This window comes from Peromyscus eremicus, chromosome 7, assembly GCF_949786415.1.
Source record: "Peromyscus eremicus chromosome 7, PerEre_H2_v1, whole genome shotgun sequence".
Classification (NCBI taxonomy): domain Eukaryota; kingdom Metazoa; phylum Chordata; class Mammalia; order Rodentia; family Cricetidae; genus Peromyscus; species Peromyscus eremicus.
The window spans coordinates 82534552-82554524 of record NC_081422.1 but is presented as its reverse complement, the minus strand read 5'-3'; the positions used below and the strand labels follow the sequence as shown (position 1 = coordinate 82554524).

At 39.5% G+C, this 19973-nt stretch overlaps 1 protein-coding gene across 1 annotated transcript; it reads right to left on the bottom strand.

Annotated features, from left to right (window-relative positions):
* Positions 1 to 2819: 2819 nt before the first annotated feature.
* Positions 2820 to 7637, bottom strand: LOC131915655 (tripartite motif-containing protein 43-like). Its single transcript, XM_059269061.1, has 6 exons — positions 7230 to 7637; positions 6614 to 6709; positions 5840 to 6070; positions 5050 to 5072; positions 4191 to 4201; positions 2820 to 3337 (listed from the first exon to the last, which is right to left on the bottom strand). Exons 1-6 carry the CDS (start codon positions 7635 to 7637, stop codon positions 2820 to 2822), a joined length of 1287 nt encoding a protein of 428 aa, XP_059125044.1.
* Between the last annotated feature and the right edge of the window lie 12336 nt (positions 7638 to 19973).

Sequence of the window (19973 nt, the reverse complement as noted above, 5' to 3'; positions counted from 1 at the left end):
AGTCACAGCTTAGCTGGGTGTGGTAGCCCACACCTTTAATCCTAGAGTCCTACAGATAAGGCTGCTGAAGCAGGAGTTTTAGTTCAAGGCCTGCCTAGCATGTACAGTAAAAACTTGTCTAAAAAAGAAAAAGTTCTAAAATTCTAATTTTAAAACCATATTTTCTTGTCTCTAAATATTTTGTGGTGTGCTTATATTTTTGCTTTTCCTTTTATAATTTCACAGATAATGATATCAATCTGTAATTTTATCAAATATCAACATTAAAAAGGTCTCATTGGTCCTTCAAGAATTTTACAGATTACTTTTATCAGATTTACCTCTACTGCAACTCCTTCCAAATACATCCCCTTTCCCTACACACTCAACTTTCTGTTCTTTATAAAATGAAACAATGATATTCCCTGAGTTTTGGAGAGGGTATATACACATTTGATATTTTCTTTCATTTAAGGCTGAGCACAGGGCCACCATTTCAGAGCAACAGACACTTATTCTCAGCAGCTTAACTGGTTATAAGTTTACATCAAAACTACCACCAGCTGAAAAGAAAAGTTTCCCTTAAGATGAAGAGGACAGCAACAATAACCCACAGGTGTAAACACAAATGTTTAGAAGGCAACTAGACAGGCACATCCCATTATCTTTTTGAGTCAAATGTCTAGTTCAGCATCCATCCCATCTCAGCATTCAAGCACATATGACATCTCAGCAAAAGATCTTTTAGATTTCAGCTTCCCGAATTCAAGCACATATGACATCCCAGCAAAAGATCTCTTAGATTTCAGCTTCAAGACAAGCTGAGGTGACCTCTCATGATAGCCTTTTTATTTCTTAAGAACTCACTCTGGTCTCTCTGTCTCAGAGTCTCTATATCTCTTTATCTCTCTCTGTCTCTGTCTGTCTCTGTTTCTGTCTCTCTCTGTAGCTGCCTGGCCTGGAACTCTTTATGCAGACCAGGCTGGCCTTGAACTCACAGATCTCCTGCCTCTAGCCTCCTGACTGTTGGGATTGAAGGTAAGAAGCACCATGCACAGCTTCTGTGAATAGTCCTTTTAATACCCTCACCTATCCTACCCCATAAAAAGTACACTTGCCCTTCCTCTGCTCTGCTATCCCTTTTGTCCATACCTTGTTACCTCACAGTATAACACATGACTGCTCTCATTTGACTTAATGACTGCCTCTTGACACCAATGGAGTGTTAGTTATCTAAGAGGGAGAACTTCTCTTTGTTTTGCACATTGATGGATCCTAACTGTTTAGAACAGCAAAGACATACAGTAGGGGATTAATAAGTACTGAGTGTTTCAGGGAGGGCCCTGTAGATGCTGGTGATTTGTTGGTTTGCTGGTTGATTCCACTAAATATTGGGCACTGAATGTATACCCAGGCTCTCCTGGGGTCACCACAAGACCCAACTATGGCTATTGACTTGAAGAAGCCCTCTGCTGGAGGCCCCATTGGGTATTCTAGATTGTGGCTGGCTTTTTGACTGGCTCTTTTGCTATCCAATGCCCCCCAAGAGGCTCCATGTAATACCATGAACGGCTCCCAGGTTCTAATCCCTGGAACCTATGACTGTCCTCTTTGGTCTAAAAAGGATTTGTAGGTGTGATTAAATGAAGGGTTTTGAGATGAGATTTTTACTGGATTATCAGGGTGTCAAAGTTTGGATATTAAATATCCACACAAACACACATGCATATATGTGGAGGTGCTCTTTATACATGACATGGCAGCTTTAGGAGGTGGGACCTAGCTGGTGGAATAGGGCACTGGAGATGAAGGAAGCTTGAGGTTTAGAGATGAGCTCTGTTTCCTGCCCCCTCTCTCCTACCTGGTCCATGGAGATTCTACTAAACAGTCCCACACTGCTGGAAACAGAGCTTCAAGCCATTCCCGCCTTCCATCACACCCCAGCCCCTTATATTGAATGGTTTCATCTCAAATTGTTAGCAAGAATAAACCTGTCTTCCCTTAAAAAATCATTCCATATGTATCACTTTATTTCAGTTCCAACAATGTACAGTGATATTAGCGGTCAAAGAATCCTTGGTCCCAGCCTGTCTAGAGTTCAAGTTAACCCCCTAGAGAATGGGAAATGCTGTGGATGTGAAGCAACTCAAACCTGCAACATTTTTCTTATCAGAGACTGGATTTCTCTGTGTAGCCTGGCTCTCCTCGAAGTAACTGTGTGGAACAGTCTGGACTGGACCTAACAGAGATCCACCTGCCTCTGCCTACCAAGTTCTGGGATTAAAGACTTACTCCACCACCACCGGGCAAAATCTCCAACATTTCAGTCAGATAGTGTTGATTGCATTGCACCTCGATGCCCTGGTTTTTTGTTTAATTTCTAGTATGTTGTTAGTGGGAATGAAAGTACATTATTTTCTCCTCTATTCCTTTTTAGGTGTCCTTCATGTAGTCTCTAAAGACCACACCAGGAATTCGGTGCCTGTGGTGTGATGCCTTTTGCAGCCTTGGTGCAGTGGGAAGGGGCTTGGAACTGCCTAGACTCCGAGTGCTGGGCAATGTTGAATCCCCATGGAAGACCTTGATTTGAGGTATGTGGGGTGGCATGGGAGGGAAGGCTGGGGCGTGGAAAAGGGAGGAGCAGACATCTGTGGTTGGTCTGTACAGTGAATAGAAAGTTTCTTAATAAAGAAAAATGAAAAAAATCACTATGAAAGGAAATGTTCTTTGTGGAATATGTGGACCACAGAGTAAAACATAACATAGTCGACCATTATTTTATTTAATAGTATTTTAATATTTAATAGCAATAAATGTGGTAACATTACAGTAGGGAGCACTTAAAAAACGATATGGTGCTGGATTGCAGTTTCCCCACTTGAGAAGTAAGGCCAGATAGGGTAATTGAAGGTGCCAGGAGGGTACCTGTATATGAGGGAACTCTTGGCAACATTCACGAAACTTAAATATCCATCCTCACAATCAAGGAACACACCAATTCGGCCCAGTGGCTTCTCTATATAGTGCTGGAATACTGGGCATGTGGTGAGGAGACTGTAATGATTACCCTCCTTCACACACACAAGAAGAAATGCACCTTCAGATTCAATCAGTTGGTTTCTATTCCTTAAGAAGGAATCCTTACAGACCCCTACAGCCCATTCCCAAGAGTTCTCCAAATCAATCTCCCAGTAATATTTCCCTGAGATGAAGCTCTGTGATCCCCAGGAAGCCAAATAGCATCCAACAAAATCTGCAGTTGTATCTTTACGGTGAGGTCTGAAGATGAATCTTCTCATGGCATTAAATAGGTTCATCTTGTAATGCAACATGGTTAAGTTATCAAAGAAAATGGGCACTGTGGGAAGAACCAACATTTTAGGTAAAATGACAGTTTACATTCTCAGGTGATAGCAGTCCATAGAATCTTCATGGATTTTAAAAACAGAACGTTAAGACTTGAGGTTAAATTTGGCTCAAATAAACCAAATAAGGATTTCCACAAGAAAAGAATGGTAGCATGCTCTAAATTTTTGTGAAAATTTTAGATGCTGTAGAGGAGGGAGCCTCAGCCTACTTCTGTCAGGTGACTTTTAATTACACCTGCCTCAGGGAAGATGTGTGCATTGCAACAAGGGCCAGAGCAAAGGCTGTGCTCATGGATCTACATGAAAAGTTATTTTTATGTCGATATAAGTAGTGATAACTTTCATATTGGTGTTTTCATTTGCATCTAACTGAGCATATTTATACTCCAGGAGAATATAAATATGCTGTGAAGTATATCCCTGAATGTATCTGTCCTCCTTTAACCTCTGGTTCTTCTGATACTCTTTCTCTGTGAGGTTACAATTGACTTTTAGATGTATGAGGGGGATTAAGACACTGCCTCATGTCCTATCAATTTGTTTCATTTTCATTGCTCATGATACATGGCCTTGTCTGTTAAGTTATTTTATAATTTTTTTGGTTCCTTTGGTAATAGGGTCTTTCTAGTCGTCCTAGACTGGCATAGAACTCAATATGTTGACCAGACTGTCCTCAAACTCATTGGCAGTACTCCACACACTAGGTTTTGATGCTGGGACCTAGTGTGCACCTCTTTATCTTGTGTATTTTTTAATCTATGGAGTAAAATGCAATGTAAGAAATTAATTTCTAACACATTGAAAGGAAAATAATCAAATATAACCATCACCTCCTACACTTACTTTGAATTATACTGTCCAGAGTTAAATAACCATTCTACTCAAGGAACAGTTGATAGTCTCTTTTCTGCCACTATTACAAACAACATGATATTAGTATGCATTTCTGTTTGTTGGTTTGTTTGTAAAATGACCTTGTGATTCATTAATATTAGAATGTGACTTACCTAGACATATTCCTGGGGAGTTAAATATTTGTGTTTGCAAAGGATATCTCAATATTGGAGGGTACCTCTCATCATCTTATCAGTGAAGACACTCACCTTGGAACTGGTTGTAACTTTCAGTCAGTCCAGTGATGGGTAGGGCATTGAGTTCTGGCTGAACAGCCTGTGGCATGCTCAGCTGCATTGACTCACTCCTGCAAGGAAAAGAAAATATTGATCTGTGTGGTGCTAAAGATATCACACAGTGATTAGGAAAAACTTCATTCCAAGTTCAGCCAAACACCTCAGGTGATACAAGCCTGACAACTTGAGGTCAACCCTTGGAGCCCTTGACGGAAGAAGAAGACTGTCTCCTGAAAGTAGTCCTATGACCTGCACACATGTATGCACACACATTCCCACACACATAAAAATAACAAAACAAATAAAAGAATACCAAAAATATATGTACATGCAAACACATTCCCACACACATAAAAATAACAAAACAAATAAAAGAATACCAAAAATATATGTACATGCAAACACATTCACACACACATAAAAATAACAAAACAAATAAAAGAATACCAAAAATATAAGACAAAAACAATTGAGCATTTTCTATATAAAAGATATCTGCATTTCCTAAGGCAACTTGGACAATTTTATAGCATATTTTTGGGTATCCAGACTTGCATGATGGCTAAACTCACCTTCTGAACATATCGTCCAAACCCTGCAAAGAAATTAAAAAAAAGCTTAGATATCTGAAGAAATGAAATACAATATTTGTTTTTAAGGTTCATATAAATGTGAGTCACGATCACACCATTCTATCCTGGTAAATTATATTCATGTCTTAAGATGATGCCAAACAAATAGATTAGCAGAACTGGAATTATTCATGAAAGCAGACTGTAGAGTAAAATTTGAGAAGAACTAGGGTATCGACTGTACATTGCTTTAGAACCCCCAAATGTCTACAAGCCATAGGGATACTTTGGCTAAAGATACTACAAAAGGGTGGCCTCACTCCTGCATGGTGCTTCACATGTGTATTTCAGAATTGCAAATTTAGAGGCCTGAGCATTACTGTGAGTTGCAAGGTATCATGTATTACCAAATAGGATCCTTTCTCAAAATGCCAACCTCCTAAAGGACTCTCAAAAACACAGCACTCAAACAGAAGAAATTAAGCCATAGGTTACTTTAAAATTGTGCACAATATACAAGTAGAGGTAAAGCATGTTGGAAATAGAAATCACTGAATTTCAGTTATCAGAAAAGCAAGGAACAAAAGCCAAAAGTTAGGACATATTCCCTGGAGAATCTATGGACATAATTTCAAAAAGCTTCTTCTTTCAAGATTATTATAGAATTTTGTTTCTCCAGAAAAGGAAACTCCCTAAAAAAATGCAGGATATATTGAAAGCTATCTTAGGATAACAATCACCCCTGTGGACTCAGACAATAAAGCCTCTTCCTGCACTCCTCCATGCTCACCTGCAGCAGAACCACATATGGCTCCTGGGACTTTGCCATCAGCTTCTGATACATTTCTTTTAGTTCTTTTCTCTTTTGGACCATCATGGCTTCACTTGTCCTGAGTTTCTCTAAAACACATTGGCCTTCATTTCTCATAGACTCAATGTGTTTCTCTTCCTCTTCAAAGAGAAATGGATGCAGTTTCCTATACTCTGTCCTGATCATTTCTTCCCGAAGAGTCAAGTAGTCCTGAAGAAAAAAAGACATTCCCAATCATCTTTGCAAAGTATTTTGTCCTCCCTCATTCCATCTTCCTATGCTTAAATTCCACAAATGACTTGTATAACTCTGATGCATATACTCTGATTGACTGTCTTCACACCTCAGAAAATGTAAATGCCTTGGTTTCATTTATATCTTCCTTGTTAATTACATAGGCAATCCAACCCTAAGATGCATTTACACCTATATTAGAGGTGCCTGAAGAAAGGATTGATCATTCATATGTTCACAAAGATATGAAACTCTGCATGTAGTAATTAGAATTCACGGTGTAGTCATAAAATCTAATGCAGTGTGCAGAACCATCAGCAATTCTCTCATTAGACCCAGACACTTCAGCCAGAGGCAGACCATTTCTTCTGAGAGCAGAGATATATTATACACTCAGAATTAGAGGTGAGCAGGACACATATCCAAGCGTCCTATCCCAGGCCTCATATTCAAATCTTGAATGGCGAATTTTCAAAATACCTGCATCAAGCTGATTTTAAGCATGGTTCTCATACTCACCATCCAATGGGTTCTCATTATGTTCTCTGCCTCTAAATTCTCTTGATTTTCTTGGACCTTCTCCCATAAAGATGTCATTTGCTTCAAAAGCCTGTCCTGTAAAAAAACAATGAATATCAATTTTGAAAAATATACCAGATACACAGACTCTTGGGCAATTAATACAATTATTGTAGTGAGAGTACCAGAATCAAAATTATCCTTCACTTTTTTTTGTAACTATGAATATTAGATTAGACCACAGAATTAGAAAATGCAGCTTACCCTTTTGCTCAGGTATATTGATGAATTATTTTGATTACATGTTTGGCTGTACCTGACTCCCATGTACTTTTCCTAATTTAGTCTCCAGCCATAGACACTTTTAAAAGATAGGAAGTTAGTGTTGCACTGTCCAGTGACCTGGGCATAATGTATCATAAAGTACAAATGATCTTTACACTCAGGGTACCCCAAAGGATGTTTACATTCCTAGTCACCCTTTCTTCAGTAGATGTTAATAAAGTACCACCATTCTGAAAACAGTGCCTTGGTCATAATGAGGACCAGCATCTTCCTGTGGTTTGCTAAGCCTACCTCTCTCCAGCTTGCAAGTTCTCTCAAAAGCATCCCTTACCATTTGATCCTTAGCAGCTGCTTCAATGGGACAGTGTCTGTGTCCTCTGTGCTCATGAGAGTTTGAGCAGAGTGGACAGAGAAAGATCCTGTTCTCAGCACAGAAGATCCTCTTAGTATCCTCGTGGGTCACACACTTATGTTCCTCAGAGCTCAGGTCCTTCATGAGGCTGGCTTGTCTGACAATGGACACCAGCTTCTTCAAAACAATGTTGGTTCTCAATTCCTTCCCATATTGTTCTCTGCACAAAGGGCATCGGACAGGAGGTTGGATGTCTTCCCAGGAAAGGTGGAGGCAGGCTCGACAGAAGCTGTGACCACAGCTTATGGTGACTGGGTCTGTCAGGCAGCTCAGGCAGATGAAGCAGGTGAGTTCTCTCTGGAAGGCTTGTGAGATGTCTGACTCCATTTTTCTGAAGGAAGAAAAGCAGAAAAATTGCTATTATTCAACCCCAGAGAAGCCAGAAACAGCACAAAACCTGATGCAAGTTGTGATTTAATTCTGTGTGTGGCAAAGCAGGCTTCATTTTTCAGGAACAAAAAATCAAGGTAAGTATAGGATTGCAGTTGATGATCTTTCCTCTTTCACTCTTCTTGACAGAAATATAGATTAATCTGATGTCCTTCTGAGCCATTCCACCTGCATCTGTTTTGGAGACTCCCTTCAAATTAGTGTCTTGGTTGCTGGTCTGAGACATGCTTTCCAAGTGTTTATAAATAAATATACACTAGAGTGATCAAACTCCTTCAAGTCCACATGTTCACCTTTCACTACAGACATAAGTAGGTTAAACACACCCTTCTTTGTTGGCTATCCAAGAAAACACTCCCTATTTCACATGGTCCCTAGTAAATGCTTTGCTTAATTTCTGGTTTTAGCATCTTAGTTCTTCACATCCTCCTGTCCCACCACTTGACACTTGAAGGCAACATTAGTTACTTGACTTCTATCTGATGCAATTAGGGGGGCTCATAATTCAAGGATATGTCCATCATGGTGGGGAAGAAATGGTGGCAGGAGCTTGAGGGAACTGGTCTCATTGCATCCAAAGTCAGCAAGAAGAAAGCAAGGAACACTTGCTGCTCAGCTCCTGTTCCCTTTTCCTTAGTTTGAGACCTCAAACCATGGAATGGTCAAGTGATCTCATGAGCATTTAGTGTCGATCTTACCAACTGTAGTGAATCTACCCATCAATAATCCTTCACAGACATCCCCAGAGGTTTGCATATCTATCCTAAATCCCATCGAGTTGAATTCTAGGATACTCTCTGTGGAAACTTGTTTGTTTATCAAAGATACAGAGCCCGGCTTCAGTTTATGGGATGAACCTTCAGGCATAAATGTGGCTGTCATGACTCTAGCAGAATTTCCTATTTAATCAACAGGCACCCATTGTTCCTTCTCTTGGAAAGTCTACACAAATAAAGAATCTTGGATTGAGTGAGATAAACATCCCCCAAATACCTTCAGCTTCTGTGTTCTGAAGCAAATGGACTCCATGGCTTTAGCTGGTGGTCTTATTTACCTTGAAAATAATACTATGGGCTGGAGAGATAGTTCAGCAGTTAAGAGCACTGGCTACTCTTCCAGAGGTCCTGAGTTCAATTCCCAGCAACCACATGGTGGCTCACAACCATCTGTAGTGAGATATGGTGCCCTCTTCTGGCCTGCAGGCAAACACGCAGCCAGAACACTGTATATATAATAAATAAGTAAATATTTTTAAAAAAAGAAAATAATACTAATACTCATTGTCAAGATTATTTTAGAAAAGAGATGGAGACTCCAATGCTATCTCCCTTAACTTACCTAATCACCCCCATTTCGAATTTTTTTCTCTATATTAGATTCTTCATTTTTTTTGAATGCCTAATGCTGTATAAAATACAGACTTACAGCACAATGGGAGAACCCCGTATTGCAGAAGTTGCTACTGATGTTTTACAATCTTGCATCTCAGCTATTAATGCCCAATATGTAAGATATACAGACAGGAAACTTCCCTTAAGCATTCAGGAGGGTGGAACCAGGCAGAAAATTAACATAGGGAGAAAATCAAGGTCAAGGTCAGCAAGCAAGGCAACAGTTACCCAAAACTGGAGCCAGGGCCATACAGGTCCCCACTTTTACTAAAAAATGAGCTTCTGATACATCATTCCAAAACAATTTATAAATTCACAGAAATAATGAAAACTGAATGCAGAATTTAAAAAATTGCACCAGATTATAACCAGGATCTAATTTCCTGAATAGAATATTGTGTTTAGTTTTCTCTAACTTAATCACATGTATACTTCCAACCCAGCAAATCAACCAATAGCAGGAAGAGCCAGTTTTTCAAAGATGGTAAACTATTATCAAGCATTATTTCACACTGTGATGTTTCCCTATAGTTTACAACAGGGAAATACTAAAATATTTTCCTTTGCTAAATAATGAGTTTTCACTTTTATACATAATACTCAAAGAATATATCTCTAACTACTAGTAATTATCAATCTATTCAGAGCAATTATTTTATATATTATACACGTAAAATTGACTTAGAGGTGTTGATCTCACATCTATGAACTACATACAGAAATACTCTATAAATATTCTTTTTTTTTTTTTTTTTTTTTTTTTGGTTTTTCGAGACAGGGTTTCTCTGTGTAGCTTTGCGCCTTTCCTGGAACTCACTTGGTAGTCCAGGCTGGCCTCGAACTCACAGAGATCCGCCTGGCTCTGCCTCCTGAGTGCTGGGATTAAAGGCGTGCGCCACCACCGCCCGGCCATAAATATTCTTAAAATTAAGAGAAAGATCAAAATTGAAAGTTGGAACATCAGAGCAAAGAAAGACTGTGAATGGATAAACTACAATTATCATACCTGTAACTCACAATATATTTAAAATGCAAGATGACCAAATGGGAGCAGAATCTCTTTTGATAAACAGCAAAATTTTAAGCATTTTTAAGCAAAAATCTCAGTTTGGTAATAAATTAAAATAGAAAACATCAACGACTATCAATCTTAAACTATGCACTTACCCAAGAAGTAGTCTCCAGCCTCAGCAGTGTTTTGTGGAGATACAGCAGTATTAGCTCAGCTCTGGGGTATGATCCTCCATGTGTGGAGGAGATAGATCTAGCAGTCTAGGAGCCACAAGATATGGAGACTCACTCTGTCTGCTCTAGAGAAGAATCAAGCTGGCTGGCCCCTGAAGTGTCCTTATATACTCTCTAAAGACCACGCCCACTTTCTCCCAAGTTGCTTTTACCAATGCTTGCTGTAGGTGAGCTCCTGTGAATAGCAGTATTATAAATGGATGGAAGATTGAATTAACTCTATGGCCAGTATCCACAAACAAATCTCCACAACAAGGTTTCCTGAGTTCCTGCTTAGGTGGGTGTGGTAGCTCACACCTTTAATCCTTAGAGTCACAGAGGATGAGCTGCTGAAGCAGGAGGAGTTTTAGTTCAAGGACTGTCTAGGATATACAGTGAGAACTTTTCTAATAAAATAAATAAATAAATAAAGAGAAATTTTGCTACAATATTTCACTGTTTCTAAGTAATTTGTGGTGTTCTTATATTCTTGCTTTTCCTTTTGTAATTTCACAGTTAATGATATCAATCTGTGATTTTAGTAAATATCAACATTAAAGAATTCTCAAAAATTCTTTAGAGTTTTGTTCAACTCATTTTTATCATATTTACCTCAACTGTGATTTCAAAGAGTTTCATCCCTTTCTCTACCCACTCAACTGTCTGTTCTTTTCTTTTTTCTTTTTTTAACACATACTTGGGGAAGCCAGGCAGTGGTGGCTCATACCTCCAGTCCTAGCATTCTGTAGGCAGAGGCAGGCAGATCTCTGTGAGTTAGAGGCTAGCCTGATCTACAAAATGAATTCAAATCTGTGCTTCAACAATACACAGAGAAACTAGGTCTGAATAAAAAAATATTTGATTAACTAAAACCCAAATGTCACTGGTTTTCCTTGTAAGGGAATTTTCTTGATTGAATCATTTGAAGTGAGAAGTCCCACCTAAACTCAGAAGTTTTGAAGTTTGAGAATCTACTGTGGTGGTATTTTACTTGTACTGAAATGTGATTTTAATTGTATGTTAATAAATAAAGTTGCCTGGGGGTCAGAGCTATTAGAGTCATAGCAAGTGCGTGGCAGTGGTGGCGCACGCCTTTAAGCACCTGGAGGGCGGTACATACAGGCAGTGACAAGGCAGTCTCGTGTTTAGGTTTACAACAAATGGGAAGGCAGAACAGCTAGACTAGTAGGCCCCTTTTCGGAGAGCTCTCTTGACTGAAGAGGATCACTGAAGCAGGAAGGGTGAGGCTCTTAGCTCTGGCCTCTTGGCTTTCTTCTCTGAATTGGCTCTGTAAATCTTATTTAATAAGACAGTTGGTTACATCTACAATCTACCTTAAATCTTAGCTGGTGGCAGCCTATATAAAGGACATGGAAGAAGGAAACTCTCTCATCTTTGCTCTTTGTCTTCTTGCTCTCATTCTCACTGGTAAGTTCATCTTATCACTGGTATTAGATTCTATTTTTAGGGAGGATTTCAAAGTATACTGAAGTCCAGCTGATACATCCAGCCTTGTAGACTGAACCACTTCTCTCTCTCTCTCTCTCTCTCTCTCTCTCTCTCTCTCTCTCTCTCTCTCTGTATGTGTGCTCATATCCATTTAGTTTTGTTCCTGTAGATTCAAGGTGGTTGCTACACTTATCTCTTGGGTTTTAGGTAACTCCACGTGTAGTCAAATTGACAATAAGGAATAGCCATCAGAAGGGCTGACCACTTGGTGTTGGATGATGAGTTAGGGAGCTTGTCCCTAATAGAGCCTAAGTTTTTGTCTAGGGATGGGACTCTCAAAATTTCCCACATTCATACCAACATATTCATTGTTCTGGTCTTGTTTATGCAGCCATTTCTAGGAGAGAGTGTTTCACAGAACACTTCCTGGTATTCTGGCTCTCACTGTCTTTCTGTCCCCTCTTCCACAATATTTCTGGAGCCATTAGTGTAGAATATAGAGGTGTATGTTGGGGTTCAGATCCCCATGATCTCTTTATTTTTACATTCTGTCCAGTTGTGGTATCCTATGAGTTTCTGTCTGTATGGCCAATTGATTCTTTTCTATGTTCTTGTAAATAAGCATGACTAGGTTTTACTTACTTGATCTGAAATCTAAAGTATTCCTTAGTTAAATAATAAACCAGATCAAGGATTAAATTGTTTCAGGGATTGTGAGTTCAAGGAAATGATAGGCATAACTACTAGGAGGACTGGCAGAAAAAAAATGTGCTTAGTATTATTTGTCATGCAAGTTGTCAACACTGAGATGTGTTTAGTATTTAGAAAGCACAAGGAACCATAATGGGTATCTTAACACAGCTTTCAAGAAGTGTGTAAGATCATGATGAGAAAGATGATAATATTACGTGTAACTTACCGATTAAATACTGGCTGAGGGAACTGGAGTTGTCAGACTGGTGAAGATTTCCTGTATGTAAAGTTTATTTGAGTCTTCTAGCTATAAATATGGTTCAGATAAGGATTATTCCTAACTGGAGTTAGCAGGAACCCTATTAATGGAGTCATGACCTGTGCTATCATTCATGCTGTGGCTTCTATGTAGCATCTTCCTGGTGTTTGAATTAAAATCCTTACAGTAACAGTTGTTACCTGATGGGAGACCAGGAGATGGTGCCCCTTGGTTCCCCTTTATGCAGTTTTCTTTGCCTCTAAAGTCATAACTAGGTCTTGAAAGCCTTAACCCAAGTTAAAGCCATTTAGAATCTGCCTTTGAGAATACTAAGGCAAAAGAAGTTGGATGATTTGGTTCATTTCAGGAAACTTGGGATGTGAACTAAACTTTATATAGAGCTCCCTGATCCTTCTCTTTTCAGTGAGCTCAGGATTAGGAAGGGAGACTATAGAATGAAGGCATCCTGAAGTGGAGATTGATGTGTTTCCTCCTTTGGGAGATCTCTCTTTAGATCTATACTCCATTTTTAACTAGGTTAATTGTTTTCTTGAAGTCCAGTTTTTTTTTAATTCTTTATATGTTTTAGATATTAGCCCTTTATTGGTTGTGTAGTAGTTAAACTTCTTTTCCTATTCTGTAGACTGATACTTTGTCTCAATGATGGTGTCCTATGCCAAACAGAAGCTTTTCAGTTCCATGAGATCCTATTTACTAATTGTTGTTCTTAGTGCCTGTGCTATTGGTGCTCTGTTCAGAAAGTCTTTTCTTGACCCAGTGAGTTCAAGGCTATTCCTCATTTTCTCTTCTATCATATTCAATGAATGTGGCTGAGATCTTTGATCTATTTAAAGTTGAGTTCTATACAGAGTGATAAATATTGATGTATTTGTAGTCTTCCACATGAGCCCATCTAGTTTGATCAGTTATATTTCTTAAAGATGATGTCTCCATTTTTGTATGTATTTTTGGCCTTTGTAAGAACAAAAAATTCAGGTGTCCAATGTCTCTAGATTTATGACTTTATTTGTAGATCTCCATTTGATTCCATTGATCAATGTGTCTATTTTTATACCAACATCAAACTTTTTTATTACTATAGCTCTGTAATACAATTTGCAAACAATGATAGTGATTTATCCAACAGTTCTTTCATTGTTCATGGTTGTGTTTGTTTTCCTGAGTTTTTTGCCTGTTTTTTGATCTTGTGTTTGTTTTGTATGTTTGTTTGTTTGTTTTGTTTTGGTATTTCTATATAAATCTGACAATTGTCCTTTCAAGATCTCTAAAGAATTGTGGGCCTGGAAACACCCTAGATGCCCCTCAACTGAAGAATGGATTAAGAAATGTGGCTCTATAGCCCATTTCTTAATTGGACTGTTGGGCATTTTGATGTCTAATTTCTTGAGTTCCTTATATATTCTGGATATCAGTCCTCTGTCAGATGTGGGATTGGTGAAGATCTTTTCCCATTCTGTAGGCTGTCGCTTTGCTTTGTTGACCGTATCCTTTGCCCTACAAAAGCTTCTCAGTTTCAAGAGGTCCCATTGATTGATTGTTTCTCTCAGTGTCTGTGCTACTGGTGTTCTATTTAGAAAGTGGTCTCCTATGCCAATGTGTTCAAGACTACTTCCTACTTTCTCTTCTAGCAGGTTCAGAGTAGCTGGATTTATGTTGAGGTCCTTGATCCACTTCGACTTAAGTTTTGTGCACGGTGATAGATATGGATCTATTTGCAGCCTTCTACATGTTGATATCCAGTTTTGCCAGCACCATTTGTTGAAGATGCTTTCTATTTTCCATTGTGCACTTTTGGCTTCTTTGTCAAAAATTGTTTGTTCATAGGTATGCGGATTAATGTCAGGGTCTTCAATTCGATTCCATTGGTCCACATGTCGGTTTTTATGCCAGTACCAAGCTGTTTTTATTACTGTAGCTCTATAGTAGAGCTTGAAGTCAGGGATCGTGATGCCTCCAGAGGTTGTTTTATTGTACAGGATTCTTTTGGCTATCCTGGGTTTTTTGTTTTTCCATATGAAGTTGAGTATTATTCTTTCCAGGTCTGTGAAGAATTGTGTTGGTATTTTGATGGGGATTGCATTGAATCTGTAGATTGCTTTTGGTAAGATTGCCATTTTTACTATGTTAGTTCTGCCTATCCATGAGCATGGGAGATCTTTCCATTTTCTGGCATCTTCTTCAATTTCTTTTTTCAGGGAATTAAAGTTCTTGTCATATAGGTCCTTCACTTGCTTGGTTAGTATTACCCCAAGGTATTTTATGTCATTTGTGGCTATAGTAAAGGGTGTTGTATCTCTGATTTCCTTCTCTGCTTTTTTGTCCATTGTATATAGGAGGGCTACTGATTTTTTGGAGTTGATCTTGTATCCTGCTATGTTGCTGAAGGTGTTTATAAGCTGTATCAGTTCCTTGGTGGAATCTTTGGGGTTGCTCAAGTATACTATCATGTCATCTGCAAATAGGGAAAGCTTGACTTCTTCCTTTCCAATTTGTATCCCCTTAATCTCCTTATGTTGTCTTATTGCTCTGGCTAGAACTTCAAGTACTATATTGAATAAGTATGGGGAGAGCGGACAGCCTTGCCTCGTTCCTGATTTTAGTGGAATTGCTTTGAGTTTCTCTCCATTTAATTTGATGTTGGCTGTTGGCTTGCTGTAGATTGCCTTTATTATGTTTAGGTATGTTCCCTGTATTCCTGATTGCTCCAAGACCTTTATCATGAAGGGGTGTTGGATTTTGTCAAATGCCTTTTCAGCATCTAGTGAGATGATCATGTGGTTTTTTTCTTTGAGTTTGTTTATATGGTGTATCACATTGACAGACTTTCGTATGTTGAGCCATCCTTGCATCCCTGGAATGAATCCTACTTGATCATGGTGGATAATTGTTTTGATGTGGTCTTGGAGTCTGTTTGCCAGTATTTTATTGAGTATTTTTGCATCAATGTTCATGAGGGAGATCGGTCTGTAGTTCTTTTTCTTTGTTGTATCCTTGTTTGGTTTGGGAATCAGGGTAATTGTAGCCTCATAGAAGGAGTTTGGTAATGTTCCTTCTGTTTCTATTGTATGGAACAATTTAGAGAGTATTGGTATTAACTCTTCTTTGAAGATCTGGTAGAATTCTGCACTGAAACCATTTGGTCCTGGGCTTTTTTTGGTTGGGAGACTTTTAATGACTGTTTCTATTTCGTTAGGGGTTATTGGACTATTTAAATAGTTTATCTGGTCTTGATTTAATTTAGGTATGTGGTACCTATCCAGAAAATTATCCATTTCTTTTAGGTTTTCCAGTTTTGTGGAATAGAGGTTTTTGAAGTATGACCTGATGATTCTCTGGATTTCCTCAATGTCTGTTGTTATGTCCCCCTTTTCATTTCTGATTTTGTTGATTTGGATGCTCTCTCTCTGTCTTTTGGTTAGTTTGGATAAGGGCTTGTCTATCTTGTTGATTTTCTCAAAGAACCAACTCTTTGTTTCATTAATTTTTTGTATTGTTCTCTTTGTTTCTATTTTATTGATTTCAGCTCTCACTTTGATAATTTCCTGGCATCTATTTTTCCTGGGAGACTTTGCTTCTTCCTGTTCTAGAACTTTCAGGTGTGCTGTTAAGTCACTAGTGTGAGATTTCTCCAGCTTATTTATGTGGGCGTTTAGTGCTATGAATTTCCCTCTTAGTACTGCTTTCATAGTGTCCCATAGGTTTGGATATGTGGTGTCTTCATTTTCGTTGATCTCTAGGAAGCCTTTAATTTCTTTCTTTATTTCTTCCTTAACCCAATGGTGATTCAGGTGGGTATTGTTCAGTTTCCATGAGATTGTAGGTTTTCTGTAGTTTTTGTTGTTGTTGAAATCCAACTTTAGACCATGGTGATCTGATAGAACACAGGAGGTTATTCTAATTGTTTTGTATCTGTTTAGATTTGCTTTGTGACCAAGTATGTGGTCGATTTTAGAGAAGGTTCCATGGGGTGCTGAGAAGAAGGTATATTCTTTTTTGTTAGGATGGAATGTTCTGTAGATGTCGATTAAGTCCATTTGAGTCATGACATCAATTAAGTCCTTTATTTCTCTGTTAAGTTTCGATTTGGGGGATCTGTCCAGTGGTGAAAGTGGGGTGTTGAGGTCTCCCACTATTAATGTGTGGGGTTTTATATGTGATTTAAGCTTTAATAATGTTTCTTTTACATATGTGGGTGCCCTTGTGTTTGGGGCATAAATGTTCAGAATTGAGACTTCATCTTGGTGGATCTTTCCTGTGATGAGTATGTAATGCCCTTCTTGATCTCTTTTGATTGATTTTAGTTTGAAGTCTATTTTGCTGGATATCAGGATGGCTACACCCGCTTGTTTCTTAAGACCGTTTGATTGGAAAGTCTTTTCCCAGCCTTTTATTTTTAGGTAGTGTCTATCTTTGAATTTGAGATGTGTTTCTTGTATGCAGCAGAAAGATGGGTCATGCTTTCATATCCATTCTGTAAGCCTATGTCTTTTTATAGGTGAATTAAGTCCATTGATATTGAGAGATAGTAATGTCCAGTGATTGTTCATTCCTGTTATTTTTTGGTGGTGATGTGTGTGTACTTTTCTTCGTTGGGGTCTACTGCTGTGGCTTTATCTATTGCCTGTGTTTTCGAGGTTGTATCTGACTTCCTTAGGTTGGAATTTTCCTTCTAGTGCTTTCTGTAGGCCTGGGTTTGTGGATAAATATTGTTTAAATCTGGCTTTGTCATGGAATGTCTTGTTCACTCCATCTATGAGGATTGAAAGTTTTGCTGGGTATATTAGTCTAGGCTGACATCCATGGTCTCTTAATGTCTGCATTACATCTGTCCAGGACCTTCTGGCTTTCAAAGTCTCCATTGAGAAATCGGGTGTTATTCTGATAGGTTTGCCTTTATATGTCACTTGGCCTTTTTCCTTTGCTGCTCTTAATATTCTTTCTTTATTCTGTACGTTTAATTGTTTAATTATTATGTGGCGAGGGGACAAGGAATAGGAGACCATGGTAAATGAAGACCACATGAGAATAGGAAGAAACAAAGTGCTAGAGAGGCCCACAGAAATCCACAAAGATACCCTCACAACAGACTGCTGGCAATGGTCGAGAGACAGTCCGAACTGACCTACTCTGGTGATGGGATGGCCAAACACCCTAATTGTCGTGCTAGAAACCTCATCCAACTACTGAGGGATCTGGATGCAGAGATCCATGACTAGGCCCCAGGTGGATCTCTGGGAGTCCAATTAGCGAGAATGAGGAGGGTTTATATGAGCAAGAATTGTTGAGACCAAGGTCGGATAAAGCACAGAGACAAATAGCCAAACAAACGGAAACACATGAAATATGAACCAATGGCTGAGGGGTCACCAACTGGATCAGGCCCTCTGAGTGGGTGAGACAGTTGATTGGCCTGATCTGTTTGGGAGGCATCCAGGCAGTGGGACCGGGTCCTGTGCTCATTGCATGAGTTGGCTGTTTGAAACCTGGGGCCTATGCAGGGTCCCTTGGCTCGGCATGGGAGGAGGGGACTAGACCTACCTGGACTGAGTCCACCAGGTTGATCTCAGTCTGTGGGGAAGGCTTTGCCCTGGAGGAGATTGGAATGGGGGGCGGGCTGGGGGGAAGGTGAGGGGGGCGGGAGGGGGGAGAACAAGGGAATCTGTGGCTGATATGTAGAACTGAATTGTATTGCAAAATAAAAATTTAAAAAAAAAAAAGAAATGTGGCACATATACACAATGGCGTACTAGTCAGCAGAGAAGAACAATGACATGAAACTTGCAAGCAAATAGATGGAATTAGAAAATGTCATGCTGTGTGAGGTAACCCAGACTCAGAAAGACAAGCATGCTGTGTACCCACACATAAGTGGATTCTAGATGTAAAGCAATGGATAATCAGACAACAACCCACAACTCCAGAGAAGATAGCTAACAAGGAAGAACCAAAGAGGGATGCATGGATTGCCATGGGAAGGAGAAATACATGAGATCTCCATGAGTAAACTGGGGATGATGGGTGGGCCAAGCAGGGTAGGGGATAGGGCATGAGATCATAAAGGAATGGAATGGTTGAGCTGGAGCAGGGCTTGAGGGGAAAACCAATGGCAGAGATACTATGATACAGGGAGATACCATGAAGATAAGAGAGAACCTTGTGCTTGGGAAGTTGCCAGGAATCCCCAAAGATGACCCCAGCATGGATTACTAGAAATTGTGGAGAAGGTACCTGAACTGAACTGGCTTACCCCATGGACCAGACCGGTGAATACCCTAACTGTCATCACAGAGCTTCTCTCCAAAGATCCATAGCCAAACATCAGGCAGAGCTCCAGGAGTCCAGTCAAAGAGAGAGAAGAGGGATTCTACAAGCAAGTGTATCAGGATCATGATGGGGAAACCTGCAGAGATGAACAAATCAAACTAGTGGGAACTCATGAAACTTGGCTCACTGGCTGTGGAGCCTGCGTGGTACTGGACTAGGCCCCCCTATGCGTGGCTAGACAGTTGTGTAACTTGATCTGCTTGAGAAGCCCCCTGGTACAAGGATCAGAATCAATCCCTGGTATGAGAACAGGCTTTTTGGAGCCCACTATCTATGATGGGACACCTAGTGCAGCTTTGAGACAGGGGGAAGCATTTGGACTTGCCTCAGCTGGATGTGTCTCCCCATGGGAGGACTTGCCTTCTGGTGGGGGAGACTGGAGGGTGGGTTGGGAGGACAAGGCTGGGGAGTGTGGAAGGAGGAAGTTGGGGATTTTTGATTGGTGTGTAAAATGAATGAAAAAAATGTCTTAATAAAAAGAAAAAGAATTGTTGGCTAGTAGTAGATTTTCACTCTTTTTATCTTAGGAATTGGGAGGCAGAGTGGACAGAACTCTGAGTCTGAGACCAGCCTGGTCTACAGTTGAAGTTCTAGAACAGCCAAGGCTACAAAGAAAAACCCATTCTTGAACCAACAACCCAAATAAAGACAGGGGGATCTTTCTTGTGTTGGTGACATAAGTCTTTAATCTCAGCATGGGGAAAGCAGAGAAAGGGGTATCTCTTGAGTTCAAGGACACCCTGGTCTATAGCCTGGTCAAAACAGACAAGGCTACACAAAGAAACCCTGTCTAAAATAACAAATAAAAGCAAGCAAAACAAAAGAAAGAAAGAAAGAAAGAAAGAAAGAAAGAAAGAAAGAAAGAAAGAAAGAAAGAAAGAAAGAAAAAAAGAAAGAAGAGAGCAATGAAAG